Source organism: Triturus cristatus, chromosome 3_1, assembly GCF_964204655.1.
Source record: "Triturus cristatus chromosome 3_1, aTriCri1.1, whole genome shotgun sequence".
NCBI classification, from domain to species: Eukaryota; Metazoa; Chordata; class Amphibia; order Caudata; family Salamandridae; genus Triturus; species Triturus cristatus.
The window spans coordinates 916,834,007-916,853,400 of NC_140583.1; the positions used below are offsets into that span (position 1 = coordinate 916,834,007).

The 19,394-nt window shown below is 46.9% G+C and overlaps 1 protein-coding gene across 4 annotated transcripts in view; it reads right to left on the reverse strand.

The window, feature by feature from the left end:
* MARCHF7 (membrane associated ring-CH-type finger 7) overlaps positions 1 to 19,394 on the reverse strand; it is a 398,067-nt gene that overhangs the window by 238,977 nt on the left and 139,696 nt on the right. For 2 of the 4 annotated variants that reach the window (XM_085645468.1, XM_085645467.1), the window contains exon 5: positions 8,335 to 8,496. The exons of the other annotated variants lie outside the window; for them this stretch is intronic. In XM_085645468.1, the coding sequence (XP_085501594.1) occupies positions 8,335 to 8,496 (162 nt within the window). The remainder of the gene's footprint in view (positions 1 to 8,334; positions 8,497 to 19,394) is intronic. 4 annotated transcript variants of the gene reach the window in all.

A 19,394-nucleotide genomic window follows, 5' to 3' on the forward strand; every position in this document is an offset into this window, starting at 1 on the left:
AGAGGTAGCCATAAGGTCAGGGAAGTGCCTTTTGCATATATGGTGTCAATATGTTCAGTAGTTCCTGAGAAAATAGCATTTAAAAGCATATAAATATCTATAAGCGCGCACCGTGCGCGCACCCTAACGTGCGCAAGCGTAATTCTGATCGGTGGTTACATGTTAGTCAACGTTCGAATCGGTCGAAATCAGGAAGTGTCGGCCGCCATTTTGTTTATTTTCAGTGCGAGAGTGAAACAGGAAGGTGGCGAATGTGAAAAGGGGGCAGGGAGGAGAGTTCCTGACCCCCTAGCCTTTGTCAGGGGGTCCCTGAAGCACCCCGAAGGCAGAATTTTTTTTTTTTTTTTTTTTTTTTTTAAATTGCGGGGGTGCGCGCACGGTGAAAAACCAAAGAAAAAAAAATTGTAATACGTTGTTTATTGTAAAATAAATATATAAAAAAATACATAAATAAATTAGCATTTAAAAAAAACGTACAAATTCACTGAAATAACCATAGGTTTCACACGTTATAGTTAGGAATTAGCATTTAAAAAGCCTTGCAAATTCACTTAAAAAAAACATAGGTTTCACACATGTTAGTTAGGTGGATATTTCACTCGTAAAAAACCAATGAAATTCCCCCGTTATAGTTAGTTCAGATAACTATAACTCGCGCGGCTGCCACTCTATCACAAGGATGATGTCATCAGTGATGTCATGAGTGATGCAATATGTGACGTCCTGAGCAGTGGATTGCAGGCGCGCGAGTTATAGTTATCTGAACTAACTATAACGGGGGAATTTCATTGGTTTTTTTTACAAGTGAAATATCCACCTAACTATAACATGTGTGAAACCTATGGTTTTTTAAGTGAATATATATATATATTATACATACATACACGCATACACACATACACATATACACACACACACACCGTGATAACTACCCACCTCTTCAAATTGATTTTATGATAATTTAAAATCTTTTTGCACAGGTATTCCATCTATTTATTCATTCATTTATGTATTTATGTTAACATACATAACGTTTGCACATTGCACTGTTAGGTTGTGAAAAATGAACAGAAAACAGTGAGTGAATTGCACTCATGCCGAGTTAATTGAACATGTATTTATACCACTATGTAATATGCTTACTGGCTCAGTATATAATCAAATTACGCTTCAGTATATTTACTAGGTTAACACTAAGATTTATTTGCACTGTCACTTTACCACTATATAAAAAAAAAAAAATCAACAAAAAAATGGTATTTAAATGATCAGCTGACTTCCATGCGTGTCATGTGATCAAGGCTCTATGGAGTTGAAACGCGTTATGGCGGATGTACCTTAAAGCAATAAACTGATTGAACGCACCGAGTTGTGGTCCGTGCTCCTTTCTTCTGAATTTGAAGCGCCAAGCAGCAGTGGATTTCTTGGGACACACACACACACACACACACACACACATCCCTTCAAGGTATGTAGGTGTGGGATGGGGAGTAGTAAATCTATACTTCCCAACAGACACTAACCATTAAATATTCTGTCCTCGATAGTCTTGTACGCAGATATTCTCGGGGTCAGTATTTAGCTGTGCAACCAGTATTTGGGATAGAATGCACCTATAGAGCACAGCTTTCATGTTTGGTCATAGCTGGGGGCCAGGTCACCCTAAAAATATACATCTGGCTACGGGCTTGGCCAGCAGTGCAAGGTTTCCTTACACACCATGTACATTAAAGGCAGCAGTGAACATTTCTCTCCAACAGTACAGCCAGCAGCAACAAGTCTTTCACGTATATACAAACAATTACCAGAATGGTCTATTCCACCAGATCACAAATTTTTCTCTCATTCCTGGACCCTTTTCCACTTAACTGTGTTTGTGATGGCTCTTGGGAGGGATTCAGAGACTAATGAAATATGGATGCACCTGGCCTGTGTGGTCAAATGGCTAAGGGACAAAATCTGGACAAGAATAAAGGAGTCAATAGCCCAAATTGGCAGGATCACTGGAGACCCTGCCAGAAGAAAATGTTTTGGAACGCATACAAGATCACCAAAAAGAAATAAGGACTTCAACCAAGGAATCCTGCAAGATCTTGAAGTGAAGAATTATGGAATTCAGACTTTACATTAAAAAAAAAATGCTTTTTATTCTACAATTCTTTTTTATACATGTTATCTTATTGAATCATGACTGATGAAGGCAAAGTTATGCCTCCAAGGACTATTTTCTTGTTAATTTGTTTACCTCCATTTTGCCATTATAAAATATGTGAGAAAGTGGTCTTTTTGCACGGTTAGCCCCTACCTTTTGCCTGGTTTAGATATAGTTTCAATTGTAGTGCCAACCAGGTCCCCTGTCCCAGTGTTTCTTCCCCAAAACACATCCGTAATCGGTACTTTTGCCCCATCTAAGTCCCTAGAAAATGGTACCCTGGGTACCTAGGACCTGGAAGCTGAAGGTCCCCTGGCACCCCGATCACTGGGACAATGCCACTGCCCTTGCAGCTTGCATGCCCCTGTATGGGCGAAAACGACATGGTTGACATGGCACCCTGTCTGGGTGCCATACCTGCCAGCCTTTCCTGAAGGTATAGGTAAGTCGCCCCTCTTGCAGGGCCCACAGACGTAAGGCAGGGTGCACTATACCACAGGTGAGGACATATCTGCATGAGCTACAGTATGAGGCCCTGCAATATTTGGGTACACTCCTTAATATTGCAGGTGCCAGGGAAGTCATACAGAGTACGTGGACTGGAAACACGACAACTATAGTCCACGAGCACCAAGACAGCTTTACTGAACACATGAGTGTTTGGTACCCAACTACTCCTTTCAATAAATCTACACTAATGCTAGTGTGAGATTTATTGTCCCTTGCTCTCGGAGGGCACCACAGAGGTGCCCCCTGAAAACCTACCAACCCTGGTGTGGTCTCTGACAGGTTTCTGGACTTCGGGGTAGAGAGCCCCTATTCGCTGGGACCTCTGCTGTCGTTGGTCTCCCTCCTGCAACCTCCAGTGCCATGAATGCAGTCTGTTTGCCAAAAGAAACTCCATTGAATAGGATTGGGCGCCCAATGCCGAAACTGCACCCTGCACCCGGCCACCCCTGTGCCGCTAGTGGTGTATGTTTGGTGCTGCTTTGTTTCCCTGCCCCCTGTGCTTGTGCTAACCCCCAAAGCTTGGCCGCTGCAACCAATCTACTTACCAGCAAACAGTGTTGCTTCAGCACCCCCAGTCTCCATTTAAAAGCATTGTGCCGAACTCCGACTTGGACCGCTGCACTCGCCCATCCCTGCCGCTGCAGTTTTGATACACACCTGACGCTCACCCCTTGCAAACCTTTGGTCTTGAAGACTGGAATTGTAAGTGTGTTACTTACCTGTTTAACCACAATATTGTTTCCCCATAGGATAACATTGAACTGTTCTGAAATGTTTGTAGAGTTTTAAAAGTGAAAAGTAATTTTTATTTAAAAACTTACTTACCTTATTGTGAAGATCTTGGGTCTCAAAATGAAATACAAAGTACATTTTTTTTAAATTTGTGTGGCTCTCCTACTTGAGCAGTGTGTCCATGATTTGTAAACTTTGTGCAATAATTGTCTAACACGCCTCTGTCTTAGGCCGCTCGCCCACACTACCACCAAAGGAGCACTATGGGTTCCAAACTGAGCCCTGTACACTTTATGGGAAACCCGGGACTCTGCGCATGGTATAACCACCTAGTGGGCATACCATATACAGAGTCAACTTCCTACAAAATAATTGGTTTGTTTTTTCTGACCCGGGGAGCTGGCATGATCAATCCTTAAGCACAGTAGGGGACTGTGATTAAGTGCCATCTTTCTTGCATGGTATGCCCCCACTTTTTGCTGAACTGCTGAATGTACTTTGACTGAGTGTGCCCTGGACTCCTGCCAATCAGGTACCCAGGGCCTATGTTCCTTCCCTAAACAAAAAACTCAAAACCAAATTGGCAAACCCTGGCCACATGTGAGCCCCTGGTAAGGGCTGCAGCACTCTTTGTGCCACCCTTAGAGGCCCTGTACCCTAACACACACACACACACACACACACACACACACACTACCCTGGCAGGCTGAGTGTCTGGGTACAAGACAAAACAGACGACATGGCACACATCCCTGTGTGTCATGCCCACAACCTACACTGCCCTGGCATACATCAGCCACCCCTCTAGCTGGGTGCCCTATGCCAGTGGTGTGGGCACAGAGGCAGGAGCCCTGTGCCCCTACAGTACCCAGGTCCATTCCTGGGCCCTGTACGTGCAGTGCTGCCATTTAAGAGTACATGGTGCTGGGAGCTTGTCAAACACTAACTCCACAGCACCATAATGGCAGCACTGAAGACTGAGAAGTTTGGTATCAAACTGCTCAGCACATTAAATCCACACTGATGCCAGTGTGGGATTTAATGTACCAAGCACCCCAGAGGGCATCTTAGAGATGTCCCCTGAAACCTAACCTACAATCCACATCTGTTCTGAGGCTGCCCAGGCTGCCACACAGCAGACATGTAGCTGGACCCCTGGGTGGGAGAGCCCATGCTCTCCTGGGTCTGCAACAATACACATCCTGGGCGAGATGCTAAATCTCCTCCCCCAGGATGGGCAGGGGAAAGCTTCAAAGGCATGCCGCGCCTCCGTGAGCTTCCCCAGGCCACTGCAACCCCCCACTCTGGCGGGAAGCTTGGCCGGAAACCCCAAATAAGGACAGGGGATGTGCCAGCATGCCAACCCCACCCCTCAGGTGGGGGAGGCGAGGTGAAGCACATCTCCGGGCTCTCGCCATCTTGAAGATGGGAAGCCCTGCCCAATCAGGACCAGGCTACTGTTCCCCTCCCACAGGAGAGAGGCAGGATAAGGGGGTGTACCCACCCCAGGACAGGGACCCATAGGTCCCTGCCCTTCACCTACCTGTAACGCCCCTAAATCTAGTATTTAGGGGCACCCTGAACCTTCCTTCCCCAGATTCCAAAATCCAAAGAAGAGCTAGAAGAAAGACCTGCCCTGCAGCTGCTTAGAAGAGGAAGACACCAACTGCTTTGGCCCCAGCCCTACCGGCTTGTCGACCCTCGAACCTGCTCCGGCTCCAACCCGGCATCTCTTGTGGCCAGCAACCTCACAAACCCCGGAGGACCTGGCTACCTTTTGACTCTAAGCCCCTGGGACTCCCATGAGAAGAGGCTCTACTCAAAATCTACTTCTAATCCCTGGCAGCAGCCCGGAACCTCGAACCCAGCACACTCTGCACCAGCCAAGCCTGGCCTGTGCCAGAGTGAACAAAGACCACGAGGACGACCCCATGGCGACTGTGACCCCGAGTCCGGCACCAAAAGGCCACCCGGCGCCCCGCGGCCCCCTGTGCCCAATCCCGGGGTACCTACCTATCCTCCAACTGCGCAACTTACCTCTCGAAGTGGTGGTGGCACCTGAAGAATCTTCGTCCCCGAGCTTGCAGTCTTTTTCTAAACCGGAGATATCCCATTGAAATCAATTGAGCGCACGAAGGCTCAAAAGCACCCTGCACCCAGCCGCCCGAGTGGCCCTGGCAGTGCAATCTCTACACCTATCTACTTGCCCTGAGTAAGTGACCAGGAGCCCAGCTCCCACAGCCGCGTGGCCTGCTAGTCAGCAGCCACCAACTAAGGCCCCCCTACCTCTCATAGGATAACATTGGGCCTAACTCTCTCTGCACCCGGCCGCCCTTGTGCCGCTGAGGGTAAACCAACTGTACCTACCTGACCCTGGCAGACCCCTGAGTCTGTGCCCAGAACCTCAACACAGCCAGTCGAGTACTTACCCTTAAACCGATAACTCTATTTTCCTCATAGGGTAACATTGACTGGCTTTTTCCTGAAATTTCTTCTAAGTGTGGACTTTTCAAAGCTTAAAATAGTCACCAAAAATCAGCTGAGTAACGATAACGAAAATACTCACCTGCTATTAGGTGAGCTCCCAGTGCTGGATCTTGGTGCCCAGCACGGACTGAAAAATACTTACAACTGTACTTACCAGTAACCCAATTTTCTCCCATAGGAAACCATAGACTTTTTCTGTGAAATTTCTTCTAAGTGTCTAGTTCTGCAAACTTTAAATATTCTTTAAAAATCGTATAACTTCTGAAAACGTAACTGCTTACCTGTTTTGGATAAAGGTCCCAGTACTGAGTCTAGGTACCCAGTACTGGATTACAAAAGTAACGAGAACATACTATACCTGCAACTTGAATTTTCTTCCATAGGGAATCATTGACCGTTTTCTATTAATTATTTTTTAAGTGTCAACTTTTAAAATAGCAAAAAAAATTCTAAAAATCACAGTAATCAAGTCTACTTTTATCACTTGATTCTAAGTACTGACCCAGGACTGAATCTAGGATCCAGTCCTGGAATTCCAAAAGTAATCCTAAAAGTAATCTGCTGCAATTAACTTGAAACCTCCATTGAACTCAATGCATTATTGTGTTGCCTATTGCAACCACGTGTAACTTTCTACAAAAGTCAATTGCATATTGCAAAAGTATTTATATAAAGAATCTCATTCTGAGAAAGTATATTTTAATACCTATTGGGGGGGGCACTACCCCAGTTAGAGTGGACTCATCGGCACCTGCCCGATTAGCACACATACCTCTGTTACTCCACACTACAGCATTCTGAAGGTTGAGCCATACGATACATGAACTTAAAGATGTGCTAATACCTAGGAATTACTGGAGCAGTAGCTGTGTGACAAATCGTAATACTGCAAATGTTTTGTCACTGCTTTTTTTTATATGAAAACACGGATTAAAAAAAATATTTAGTTCTTTAACCTCTTGTCTAGTTATTAATTTTAGAGCAATGTATTGCATGTTAATCTTAGTAAAAGCTGGGATGGACATTGTAGCTGCTTTCTTTCTGCATTTATGTCATGGCTAGAAATGCAGTCCATAAATATTCTTCACCCGAATTGTGTCACTGAAACCAGCTCAACTTGGTTGGCTGACAGAGTCACTGCCAACCAAGCTAGCTTTTCACAGTGGGTATGAGTGTAGATGTTCCTAATTTCTGTACACTGAAGCTAGAAAAGTCCTTCACTGGCATACAAAACATAACAGTAGATTATTCTGGGTAGTTCATTTGCCTTTAGTGCCTCACCCACTTCACTCCAACTTCATAATGCATTAGTCTGCATGAAAAAAAGGAATCCATGCTGACATTAGCAATTCCCTTTGTTCTCTGGAGCAGAGAATAAACGTTGGGCTGCATTACTCTTTACAGTAAGATCTGCTGAAAGCCATACTAAAATTACTTAGCTTTTTTTTGCTCACAAATTTACTTTGCCTTCGGCCCTTATACCTGAAAAAGGAAAAAACATACAAACGTAATGGGCTGTCACCATGGTAAGTGTTCATTTGCACCTGCACTGTTGACAACTCAGTACTGAAAGACTTATCAATGGTTTGAAACTCCTGGTCAATTACTGCAATTAACTGGACCGAAGTTAAAGGACTAAGCAAGGATTTCCCGACCCTGCCCCCTCCACCAATGGTGCAGAGCAATAGGATCCCCCGCAGATAAGATGGTCAGGGGGCAGGAAAGTCAGTTTCGCCCTGCACCAGTCAGTAACATGCCATAGGCGAACTACGTAACACCCCCATTGAAACAACGGGCAACCCCTTTGAAATTTCCCGGGCACAGAAAGTATACCTGCACAACTGGTATCAAACAAAAGTACAATGCAAGCATCCATCGTGCCCGTTGTAACATGCCCTAGAAGTGTGTAAAACAGCTGCATTCCCATGTTGTGCTCCAGACCATTTCTTTTTTTTTTTAAATAGCGCCAATAACTAGTTCTAGAACATTTAAAAAAAAAAAATCCCAATATGAACTGCAGTGGGTAGCATTCACATAGAAATTGTCACAGGTCTTGCCTTCTGGATTTTACAGTACGGTAAATGCAACACCAGCTCTAATGAGTAATTCAGATTTAAATCTTAAATGTAACAAAAAACAAGGTACAAACTATAAAGTACCCTGAAAGTGAAAGCAGAACTCTAGAGGGCAGAGCAAAACTAAAGCACTGAGTGTGAGGTATATTTAGAAGATACACTTATAAAGTGGCTACTATGCAACAATGGTTGCCATGGTAATTCTAACTCACCAGAGCAGGCAACCATAGTAGACCATAGACTTGCAACATAGATTCGCATTTTATACATCTCAGCTTTAGAGTAATATTACTTGGTGTTTACAAGTTGTCACAAAGTAGGTATACAAATTATACAACAGACCACATGATAAAATGTTATTGTGAGCAATATACATACATGCTGAAGATGTCAAGTCACCATTTCGTGAACTATAATCCACAAACGCACTGGTAGGTTGTGTCGGTCTTTCATGTGCTCTCCTTAGTCCCATTAGCTCAGAATCAGGTCTACTAAGTATTGAGGATGATCTGGGAACTTGACTGTACCTCCATGAGGAATCTGAAGACAAAACATTAAGCCCATACTAAATATCAATGATTAATCTACAAAAACTAAAAGGATACTTATTCAATGTAAATTGGGCCTGATGAGACAAACCACACTTCATAGCTTCTCATATATATTCAAGCCAGGTGCTGAAACTGTAAACTGGTTATGACATCATAAAGAGATCTGCTGACAACTCTAACTAGAGCATCACAGCTTTAAGCAATCCTTTATCTGGATTGGCTTAAATCTAAGGCTGCAGTTACAATTACCTTGGGCAGTCTTCTTGAATGAAGAGATCATGAACACTAGTGTATAGAATGTAACTCCAAAAAGTGTCATTTCAAGAAAGTTTAATCTCTGCTGTAACAAATACAAGAGGTGAGGAACCTGCTACTGCCTCCTTGCTCAGCCTGCTTCCAAGTAACCATAACAGAGTAGAACCTCCCTCCCCCCCCGTTACTAGGAAGCAAGCGCAAACATAACACTTGAGACAACAAGTATACAAGGCATTACAAAAATTAAGCACAAGCTGAAGGAAAGTGGCAGTGTATATACTGTTCCCAAATAGGTACAGTGTGTACAGAGTCCACAGTCCCCAGAGGTTAAAGTTAGAAATAACATTACTCTCTAAAGTGGTAGCTTGGTCGAGAAGTAAGGCAGTATCAGAGGACAAGGTAAAGCATTTGTTGTACACACTCAGTCAGCAAATGGTCTCACACACTCAAGAACTGAACTCTAGGCCAATGGTTTATATATAAAAAAAATATATGCTTGTTTGATTTTAGAACCAACAATAGGAATCAAAATATACTTTCTCAGAATGAGATGCTTTAGTTAAATACTTTGGGGATAACATTTTATTGATTTTGTCAGTTGCACATACAGGGTTATATTCGTAGAAAAACAGTCAATGGTTTCCTTTGGGAGAAAATTGAGTTAGCGGTAAGTATGCTTGTAATTAAGCCTGGGCAAAGCACTACGCTACGCTCGCGTAGTTTGCGAAGTTCGCGCTACTTCGCACTACGCGAATTGCACGTAGCACAGTGCGAACACGCGTAGCGTTGCGTAGTGCTGCGGTCATTTTTTGCTTGCTCGAGGTCCTCAACGTCAAGTTGGCGACCGCGAGCAAGCAAAATGACATCCCGGCGAGACTTTTTCCTTGTTCGCGATCAGCAACATCAAGTTGGCGATCGCGAGCATGGAAAATAAATCTCCCGGCGAGATTCCCAACGCGAGGAGGTCAGGTTTCTCATTGCGAGTGGTCACGTATGCTCGCGACGAGAAACTACCAGTTCGCGTTGAGAAAGCTGCCGCTCGAGTAAAAATCTACTCGAGCAGCAGAAAACTACAGCTCACACTGTGCAAGATGCCATTTTCAATGATTGCACAGTGCCGGTTGCTTGTCCGCACTGTGCAATCATTGAAAACGACATCTGGCACAGTGCGAACAAGGTACTACGCAGTTCGCCCAAGTGCTACGCGTAGCTCGCGTAGTGCGAACTGCACTTTGCGTAGCTTCACGAAGTGCTACTTCGCGAACTACGCCCAGGGTTGCTTGTAATTACCTTTCAGGGTCAGTACTGGGCACCAAGATCCAGCACTGGCATCTCTCCTAATAGCAGGTGAGTATTTTCCATTTCGTAACTCGGTTGATTTTAGGTGAATATTTTAAAGTTTAGAAACTCCACAATTTTCAAGTGAAACCAGCCAATGTTACTCTATGGAAGAAAAGTGAGTTATCAGCTTTTGGGTAAGTACTCGACTGGCAGAGTTAAGGTTCTGGGCATAGACTCGGGGGTCTCCCAGGGTCAGGTAGGTACAGTTCTTACACCCTCAGCGGCACAGGGGCAGTCGGGTGCAGAGTGAGTTCGGCCCAATGTTATCCTATGGAAGGCAGAGGGCCCTTGGTTGGTGGCTGCTGGCTACCAGGCCACGCGGCTGTGGGAGCTTGGCTCCTATTCACTTGCTCAGGGCAAATGGGGAAGTAGGTAGGAGTAGAGGTTGAACGGCCAGGGGCACTCGGGTGGCTGGTGCAGGGTGCTTTTGAGCCTTCGGGCGCTCAATGGATTGCAATGGAGAAGCTCAAGAACGAACAAAGGCTGCAAGCTTGGGGACGAAGATTCTTCAGGTGTGACCACCACTTCGAGAGGTAAGTTGGGTAGTTGGAGGATAGGTAGGTACCCAGGAGTTGGGCACAGAGGGCCGCAGGGCGCCGTGTGCAGGGGTGCCTTTTGGTGTCGGGAAATCTTACCCTCCGTTGATCGCAGTTGGGGGGGGGGGGGGGGCAGGCACTTGGTTCTGAGGCTGCAGGCTTCTTCAGGAGTGTCGAGGGAGGTCCTTGGGTGCCGGACTCTGGGTCACAGTCGCCGTGGGGTCGTCCTCGTGGTCTTTGTTCACTCTGGCACAGGCCAGGCTTGGCTGGTGCAGAGTGTGCAGGGTTCGCGGTTCCTGGCTGATGCCAGGGGTCAGGTACTTGCTTTGAGCAGTGCCACTGCTCGTGGGAGTCCCAGATTCTCAGAGTCACAAGGTAGCCAGGTCCTCCGGGGTTTGTGAGGTTGCTGGCCACGGGTGATGCTGGGATTTAGCTAGAGCAGGTTCGAGGGTCGACAGGCCGGTAGAGCTGGGGCCAAAACAGTTGGTGTCTTCCTCTTGTTAACATCTGCACGGCAGGTCTTCTTCTTGATCTTTGCTGTTTCGGAATCTGGATCTAAGGATGGAAGGTTCAGGGTGCCCCTAAATACTAAATTTAGGGGCGTTACAGGCAGGTAAAGGGCAGGGACCACTGGGTCCCTGCCCTAGGGTGGGTACACCCCCTATCCTGCCACTCTCCTGTGGGAGGGGGGCAGTGGCCTAGTCCTGATTGGGCAGGGCTCCCCATCTTCAAGATGGCGAGATCCCGGAGATTTGCTTCACCTCGCCTCCCCCACCTGAGGGGTGGGTTTAGCAGAGGCTGGCACACCCCCTGTCCTTACTTGGACTTTCCGGCCAGTCTTCCCCACCAGAGTGGGGGTCAGAACCGGTGGGGGCCAGTTGCTGAGTACAGCAAGTGGCCTGGAGAAGCTCACAAAGGCGGCATGCCTTTGAAGCTTCCCCCTGCCCATCCTGGGGGAGGAGACCTAGCACCTCGCCCAGGATGTGCATTGTTGCAGGCCCAGGAGAGCGGATGACTCTCTACCCAGGGGTCCAGCAACATGTCTGCTGTGTGGCAGCCTAGGCAGCCCCTCAGACAAGACTTGGATTGTAAGATTATGTTCAGGGGGCATCTCTAAGATGCCCTCTGTCGTGCATTGTACATTAAATCCTGCACTGGCATCAGTGCGGGTTTAATGTGCTGACAAGTTTGATACCAAACTTCAGTGGAGCCATCATGGTGCTGTGGAATTCGTGTTGACGATCTCCCAGCACCATATACTCTTAAATGGCAGCACTGCACTTACAGTGCCCAGGAATGGACCTGGGTACTGTAGGGCACAGGGCTCATGCTTAGGTACCCACACCACTGGCATAGGGCACCCAAATAGAGGGGTGGTTGATGTATGCCACGGCAGTGTGTTGTAGGCATGGCACACAGGGATGTGTGCCATGTCGAGACTGTTTTGTTCTATACCAGACACTCAGCCTGCAAGGGCAGTGTGTTTGTGTCAGGGTACAGGGCCTCTAAGGGTGGCACAATAAGTGCTGCAGCACTTAGGGGCCTTCCCTGGTCACAATGCCCTGGGTACCTAGTGTACCATTTACCAGGGGCTGACATGTGGCCAGGGTTTGCCAATTGGGGTTTTAGGTTTCAGCACAGTTTTTACGGAAGGAACATAGGCCCTGGGCAGGAGCCCAGGGCACACTCAAAGTAAATTCAGCAAAAAGTGGGGGCATACCATGCAAAAAAGATGGCACTTTCTCACACAAGCACAAAGATTTTATTACAGAACATAACAAATAGCCAGTCTACTTTCTGCGTATGGTCACATACTACTGGTGTCAAAGAACCACATGACTAATGCACTCCAGCTGGATTAGCATGATACTCCTTTTAAGCATCTGACTCTTAAAGCTCACGAATGTGAGCAGTCATGGTTTACTCCAGGAGTTGGACAGGTTCAGAAACAAAAGCAGTACAAAAATAGAATATGGCTACATGAAAAGAATTGTTAAAGCTAAGATAAAACAAATACAAGTAAGTAGGAGTTTATAAAGCGCTCGATTACCGAAGCATCTTGCCACTGGTAGCATAGAGATAAACGAGGAGCCTGGAAAATCAGAACTTACTGAGTGGGGAACAGCCAAGTTTTCAGTTGGCCCTGGAATTTCAACTGGGCTGGCTGGGATCTGATGTGTACAGGCAGCTTGTTCCAGAATTTGCGAGCTAGATGACGGCATCTACCTCGCCATTTAGCTTTCTTAATTACAGGGGCGTTTACCAATGCTTTATTGGTTCATCTTAGTGGGCGTCTAGGGGTTTACCATTGGAATAATTTATGGTATTCCGTTGGACTACCTCCATACAAGGTTTTATGGATCAGACACAGTGCCTTGAATTCTATACAGATAAATAGACAAATAGATAATAACCTTCTGGGAACAGGAGGCAACTCCACATGTGAAGTCAATATTGAAATTCTATCACACCACTCGACCGGCAACTAGTTTAGGCATGACTGGTTGGCCTAGTTTTAAAACTGACCAGATGCACCAGTGAGCCAGCAGGATGGTCCAAGATTGCCTTTCATTCTAGACTCTTATTTGCAATCCACCATTCAGTCATTCTCCAGGGAATGTGATTACCACAGAACCAGGAGCACTGAGTCACTGCTGAAAACCACAACCAATCTAGAATGTCATTTAGGATTAAGTCCCCCCCCCCCCCCCCGCCCCCCATATCCCCCCTTGACTAGAATAAATAAAAATTGTACAGACTAGAAGGACAGTTCAAACTATTCCAGAATCTCAGTGACTTCCTCAAGCCAGCAGAGCTGGACCACACTTTTGTGGTGTCAAGGCAGTGCGCTGTCCTGGTCCTAGTGATGCTTATGTTGATATAGGCACAGGACAAATGGAGATGATACAGGAAAACCCTTGTGTTGACTGCGGCGCCTCAACCCAAATAAAAATAGGCTACTTAAAGGTTACTACTGTCCTCTGCTGTAATCGTTTTAGAGATTCACAAGCTTGAACCATTCCCCTTCGCCAGGCTGGAGAAGTTGTCAACCTTGTATATATCCGAAAATAGCATTCACGTGCCACTGGCAAACAATAGCGCTCTTTTACAGTAACCACATTCAACTCACTGTAAACTGTACAAACTTCAACCAATAAAGTGAATGTGCTTAGTACGCCACTTCCCCAAGATGCACTCATGATCGGCTTCCATACCATCAGTGCTTAAGGATGTGGAGAATGAGCTTCTAAAAAGTATGAGTGATTGTAACTTTCATAAATTCACATGCATTCAAACACTGGAGATAAGCTACTACTGGTCAATTTAGCATCACCTGTGCAGGATCATTCATAGACTACTCAGATTCACCAAGTAGATCTAGGTATAAAATCCTTTGGATGCACAATGGTACTCCTAATTAATATCTACCCAGATTACACCACTGATGTCCAGAAACAGACCAACTCCTTCACAAGCGTCGAGCACCAACGGCGTATGATGGGCCTGAAGAATGCTATCCTAGGCCCAGCGAGGCTTGGAGTAATTTAAAATACTGAAACATTCTGTTTTCATGTCCTTGGAGGCCTGGTCCCGACTGCAACTAAAAGGTATAGTGCTGCAGTAGCAAGCCAAGAGTGCACTGGGTTCAAGGACTTCCCACAGATTAACAGGCTGAAAACAATAAGGCCACAGATGGTGGCAGATGTATCGTCCCAGATTAAAAACACATTTAAAGTACTTGTGGCCGTGCAAGTATTTGCATTTTCTTATAGCACAGTTCCGGCAGGGAGGGGGGATTATTCCCAGGCTCAGATACTTTGAGTCTTCAGGTGTCAGGGGTTCCACTTACCCACAACGAGCCCACATGTACACATAGTGGAGGTCCCAAATATTGGACCTACTACCCAACTAAAATTGCAGACTGTTAATAGGTACAAGTTTGGCCATGTTTGCATTTTTTGAATTACTATGCCAAAGAACTAGTTGCATGCTTCGCCTTGGGATGGGTTTTTGGGATTGTGTATTTAATGTCCCATTCTATGGTGTGGGAAGCTGGCCCTGTACATACTAAACCAAAGTAAGGTATAGCGTGCACAGAGTCCAGTGGATCCCCAAGGCTTACAGAGGTAAAAGTAGATAATACCTTACTCTCCATTTGTGGTAGTGTGGGAGAGCAGTAAGGCTGTATCAGAGGGTAGTGTTAAGTATTTATTGTTAACACTCAGACGAGAAATGTCTCACTCAAAGACTGAACTCAGAACAATTGTTTGTTACTTTTTCTACTCAAAGTGATATGCCTAGATATACTGGGACATTGTGGATAAAAGGTCATTCAAATGTTTTTTCTCATAACTGGTTTTAAATTTTCATACATTTGTTAACTCCACGCTTAGATCTTTTTCCACTGAAAAAGAGTCAATGCAGTCCCATAGAAGAACAGCAGGTTATCGGTTTAAAGGTGAGTAATCAGCCTTGGGAGTCGAGTTTCTGGGGTTAGAACCAGGGTTAGCCTAGGATCAAGAATGCAATCAAAGAGTACCCTCGCAGCACTAGGGTGGCCGGGTGCAGAGTGCTGAGGCCCAAGGTTATCCAAGGTGGGATAGGGGGCCTCTGATTAATGGCTGCTCCCAGGCATGCCACTTGGATGTGGGAACAAAGCTTCTAGGTTTAGGTCAGGGCAAAGGGGGGGGATCAGAGTTAGCAATCAACAGGCACCCACAGGGGCAGCAGGGTGCAACATCTGCGTCGGGATCCCTGTTTTCAATAGGGATTCTCCAGTCAAAACAAATACTGCAGGCTCGGGCAAAAAGATCTTCTGGAGGGGACTACTGGTTGGAGAGGTAAGCTGGGGGTTGGCTGGACACAGTCTGTTGGGCCAACCAAGGCTGTGGGGTGTCAGGTGCAGGGGTGTCTTGAGGCATCAGGTTTTCCTTACCGGCTCCGGTCGTGGGGACCCTCCAGAGCAGGGCTGTAGGCATTGTCTGGAGGCTTGAGGCAGATCAAGGATCATTGGATCCCAGGTCAGGATCGCTGGGAAGATCTCAGCGTGGTGTTGGCCACTAACCCGGGCCGTGGGCGTCTGGTGCAGACTCGCAGATTTGTCCAGAGCCAATCTGTTAGTGAACAAATGTGGTGCTCACGAGACACAGTGTTGATAGAGAAGGCAGGGCAGGCCCGCTGAGTTCGGGGGGTGGGGGGCTGCTGCCTACTGGACACACCGGGGTTTCGCTGGAGCAGGTTGAGGTCAGGACAAGCCGGTAGGGCTGGGGCCAAGTCAGTTGGTGTCCTCTTTCAGCACATCTCTTCGTTCCTTCTCTATTCTTCTGCCTTGTCAGAGGAGGCAAGGGTTGGGGTAGTGTAGGACGCTGGCTCTGAAGATACTATGCCAAAATTAGGTATATTGTGCATTGAGTCAAGTGGAATCCCAATAGGTAGGCAGAGGTAAAAGTAGATAGCACCTTACTCTATTAGTGGTAGAGTGGGCAAGCAGTAAGGCTTTATCAGAGGGTAGTGTTAAGCATTTGTTGTACACACTAAATCATAAAATGATGTCACACACTCAAAGACTGAGCTCAGACCAATTTGATTGTATAAAAATGTTACTTAGTTGTATTTATTTCCTAGAACAAAACAAGCCTGGCACAGGTAAGTGTGTATGAGAATTTAAGGCAGGTTGATCAATACAAGCAAGCTGAATGAAAATGACTATTCTAGGTTTGTAAATAATTTCAATACAGTGGAAATTAGTGTTAGATTACTTAGAATTACTTTGCAGATTACTTTCAGGATTACTTTTCTACTCAGTGTGATACACAGATATCACACTGGGACCTTTCCTAGAGAAAACTTAAGTAAGCAATTTTTAGTTAGTTGCAGTTTTTCAAAGTTACATACAAAACCAACTCCACACTTAGAACATTTTAAGGAAAAACAGTATGTATTCCTATGGAGAGAAATTAAGTTATCGGTTAACAGGTAAGTACTTTGTTGTGGGTGTTGGTATTCTGGGATTAGAACCAAGGTTCCCCCAGGGTAAAGGATGCACGCTCAATACACCCTCGGCTGCACTAGGGCGGCCGGGTGCAGAATGCTGAGACCCAATGTTATCCAATGTGGGATAGGTGGTCTACGGTTGGTGGTTGTTCACGAGCAGGCGACAAGGTTGTGGGAACAAAGCTCCGGGGGTTTAGCTCAGGGCAAAGGGGGATTCATTTTAGCACCCAGAGAAAACCTGCAGCGGCGCAGGGGCTGCTGAGTGAAGGGTTTGGTGTTGGATGCCCTGTTGATTTCAATGGGGATTCTCCGGTTTCAGCAAAGACTGCAGGCTCGGAGAAGTACTGTAGTATGGGTTAACCGCTCCCTATGTACAAAGCTAAGTTAGCTGACTCGACTTTGCTTCACATGAGAACCGTCTGTTGTTTAACATCCTTAACAGTGAACAGTGACCTTGGTCTGTACACCGTGTAAAGAACGAGTCTGGGTCACTAGACGGTGCAGGTTGTTGTGTTCAGGTTGATCGTACCACTTCTTAGCCATAACATACATACAGCTGCCAATACCTGAAAGAAGAGTCCTTTAATATTGCAGAGCAGCATGTTTTCTGTTACATTCGAAACGAAGATCTGTTGCAGGAGAGCGCCTAGCTGATCCTGTGATGTGATTCCACTAAGCTGATCTATAAGGTATGGCGTCCCCCATGCGAGCCTAAGAGACCTTCTATTAGTCTAATAATAACTTATTAGTTGCTAGAGAAAGGAGGGTGATCGCTTCCCACTGTCATTATTATGATTGTTCCTTTCATTTTCTATGGTATTGTAACAATACTGATGGTGCTGATCCTAACCATTTGTCTGCTTGTGTTAGCCAAAGTACTGCATCTTAGGACTCGAGGTTTATAAAATAAACTCTTTAAACTTTACCGTGTGTTTGTTATTCTGTTGTGGACTGATATATAGCTACCAACGGGTATTTCGGATTCCCACCACTCCTGAGAGTAACTAAGTTGCTTGTTCTGGGTTGTCTATTGTGAGAAAGTGCCATCTCTCTTGCATGGTATGCCCCCACTTTTTGCTAAATTGCTGAATGTACTTTGACTGAGTGTACCCTGGACTCCTGCCAATCAGGTGCCCAGGGCCTATGTTCCTTCCTTAAAACACACAAACTCCAAATTGGCAAACCCTGGCCACATGTCAGCCCCTGGTAAATGGTACCCTAGGTACCCAGGGCCTTGTGACCAGGGAAGGCCCCCAAGGGCTGCAGCACTCATTGTGCCACCCTTAGAGGCCCTGTACCCTTACACACACACACTGCCTTTGCAGGCTGAGTGTCTGGGTGCAGGACAAAATGAAGAGTCGACATGGCACACATCCCTGTGTGCCATGCCCATCACCTACACTGCCAAGGCATATGTCAGTCACCCCTCTGGCTGGGTGCCTTATGCCCATGGTGTGGGCACAGGAGCAGGAGCCCTGTGCCCCTACAGTACCCAGGTCCATTCCCGGGCACTGTAAGTGCAGTGCTGCCATTTAAGAGTACATGGTGCCGAGAGCTCGTCAAACACGAGCTCCACAGCACCATAATGGCAACACTGAAGACTGGGAAGTTTGGTATCAAACTTCTCAGCACATTAAACCCACACTGATGCCAGTGTGGGAATTAATGTACCAAGCACCCCAGAGGGCATCTTAGAGATGCCCCCTTACAACTAACCTACAATCCACGTCTGCTCGGAGGCTGCCCAGGCTGCCACACAGCAGACACGTTGCTGGACCCCTGGGTGGGAGAGCCCCTGCTCTCCCGGGCCTGCAACAATGCACATGGGTGAGGTGATAAATCTCCTCCCCCAGGATGAGCAAAGGGAAGCTTCAAAGGCCTGCCGCCTCTAGGAGTTTCCCCAGGCCACTGCAACCCCCCCACTCTGGCGGGAAGCTTGGCCGGAAACCCCATACAAGGACAGGAGATGTGCCAGCCTGCCCACCCCACCCCTCAGGTGGGGGAGGCGAGGTGAAGCACATCTCCGGGCTCTCGCCATCTTGAAGATGGGAGGCCCTACCCTATCAGGATTAGGCTACTGCCCCCCTCCCACAGGAGAGAGGCAGGATAGGGGGTGTACCCACCCCAGGACAAGGACCCATTGGTCCCTGGCCTTCACCTACCTGTAACGCCCCTAAATCTAGTATTTAGGGGCACCCTAAACCTTCCTTCCCCAGACTCCAGATTCCGAAACTACAAGAAGAGCGAGAAGAAAAGACCTGCCCTGCAGCTGCGAAGGAGAGGGAGACACCAACTGCTTTGGCCCCAGCCCTACCGGCCTGTCGACCTCGGACTTGCTCCTGTTCCAAACCCGGCATCTCTTGTGGCCAGCAACCTCCGAAACCCCGGAGGACCTGGCTACCTTTGAGCTCTGATCCCCTGGGACTCCCATGAGTAGAGGCTCTACTCAGAACCTACCTTTCACCCCTGGCAGCAGCCCGGAACCGCAATCCCAGCCCACTCTGCACCCGCCAAGCCTGGCCGGTGCCGGAGTGAACTAAAACCACAAGGACGACCCCACGGCGACTGTGACCCCGAGTCCAGCACCCAAGGACCCCCCTCAACAATCCTGAAGAAGCCTGCAGCCTCAGAACAGAGTACCACCCCAACCGCGATCAACAGAGGGTAAGATTTTCCGACACCAAAAGGCACCCCTACACTCGGCGCCCCACGGCCCTCTGTGTCCAATCCCGGGGTACCTACCTATCCTCCAACTACCCAA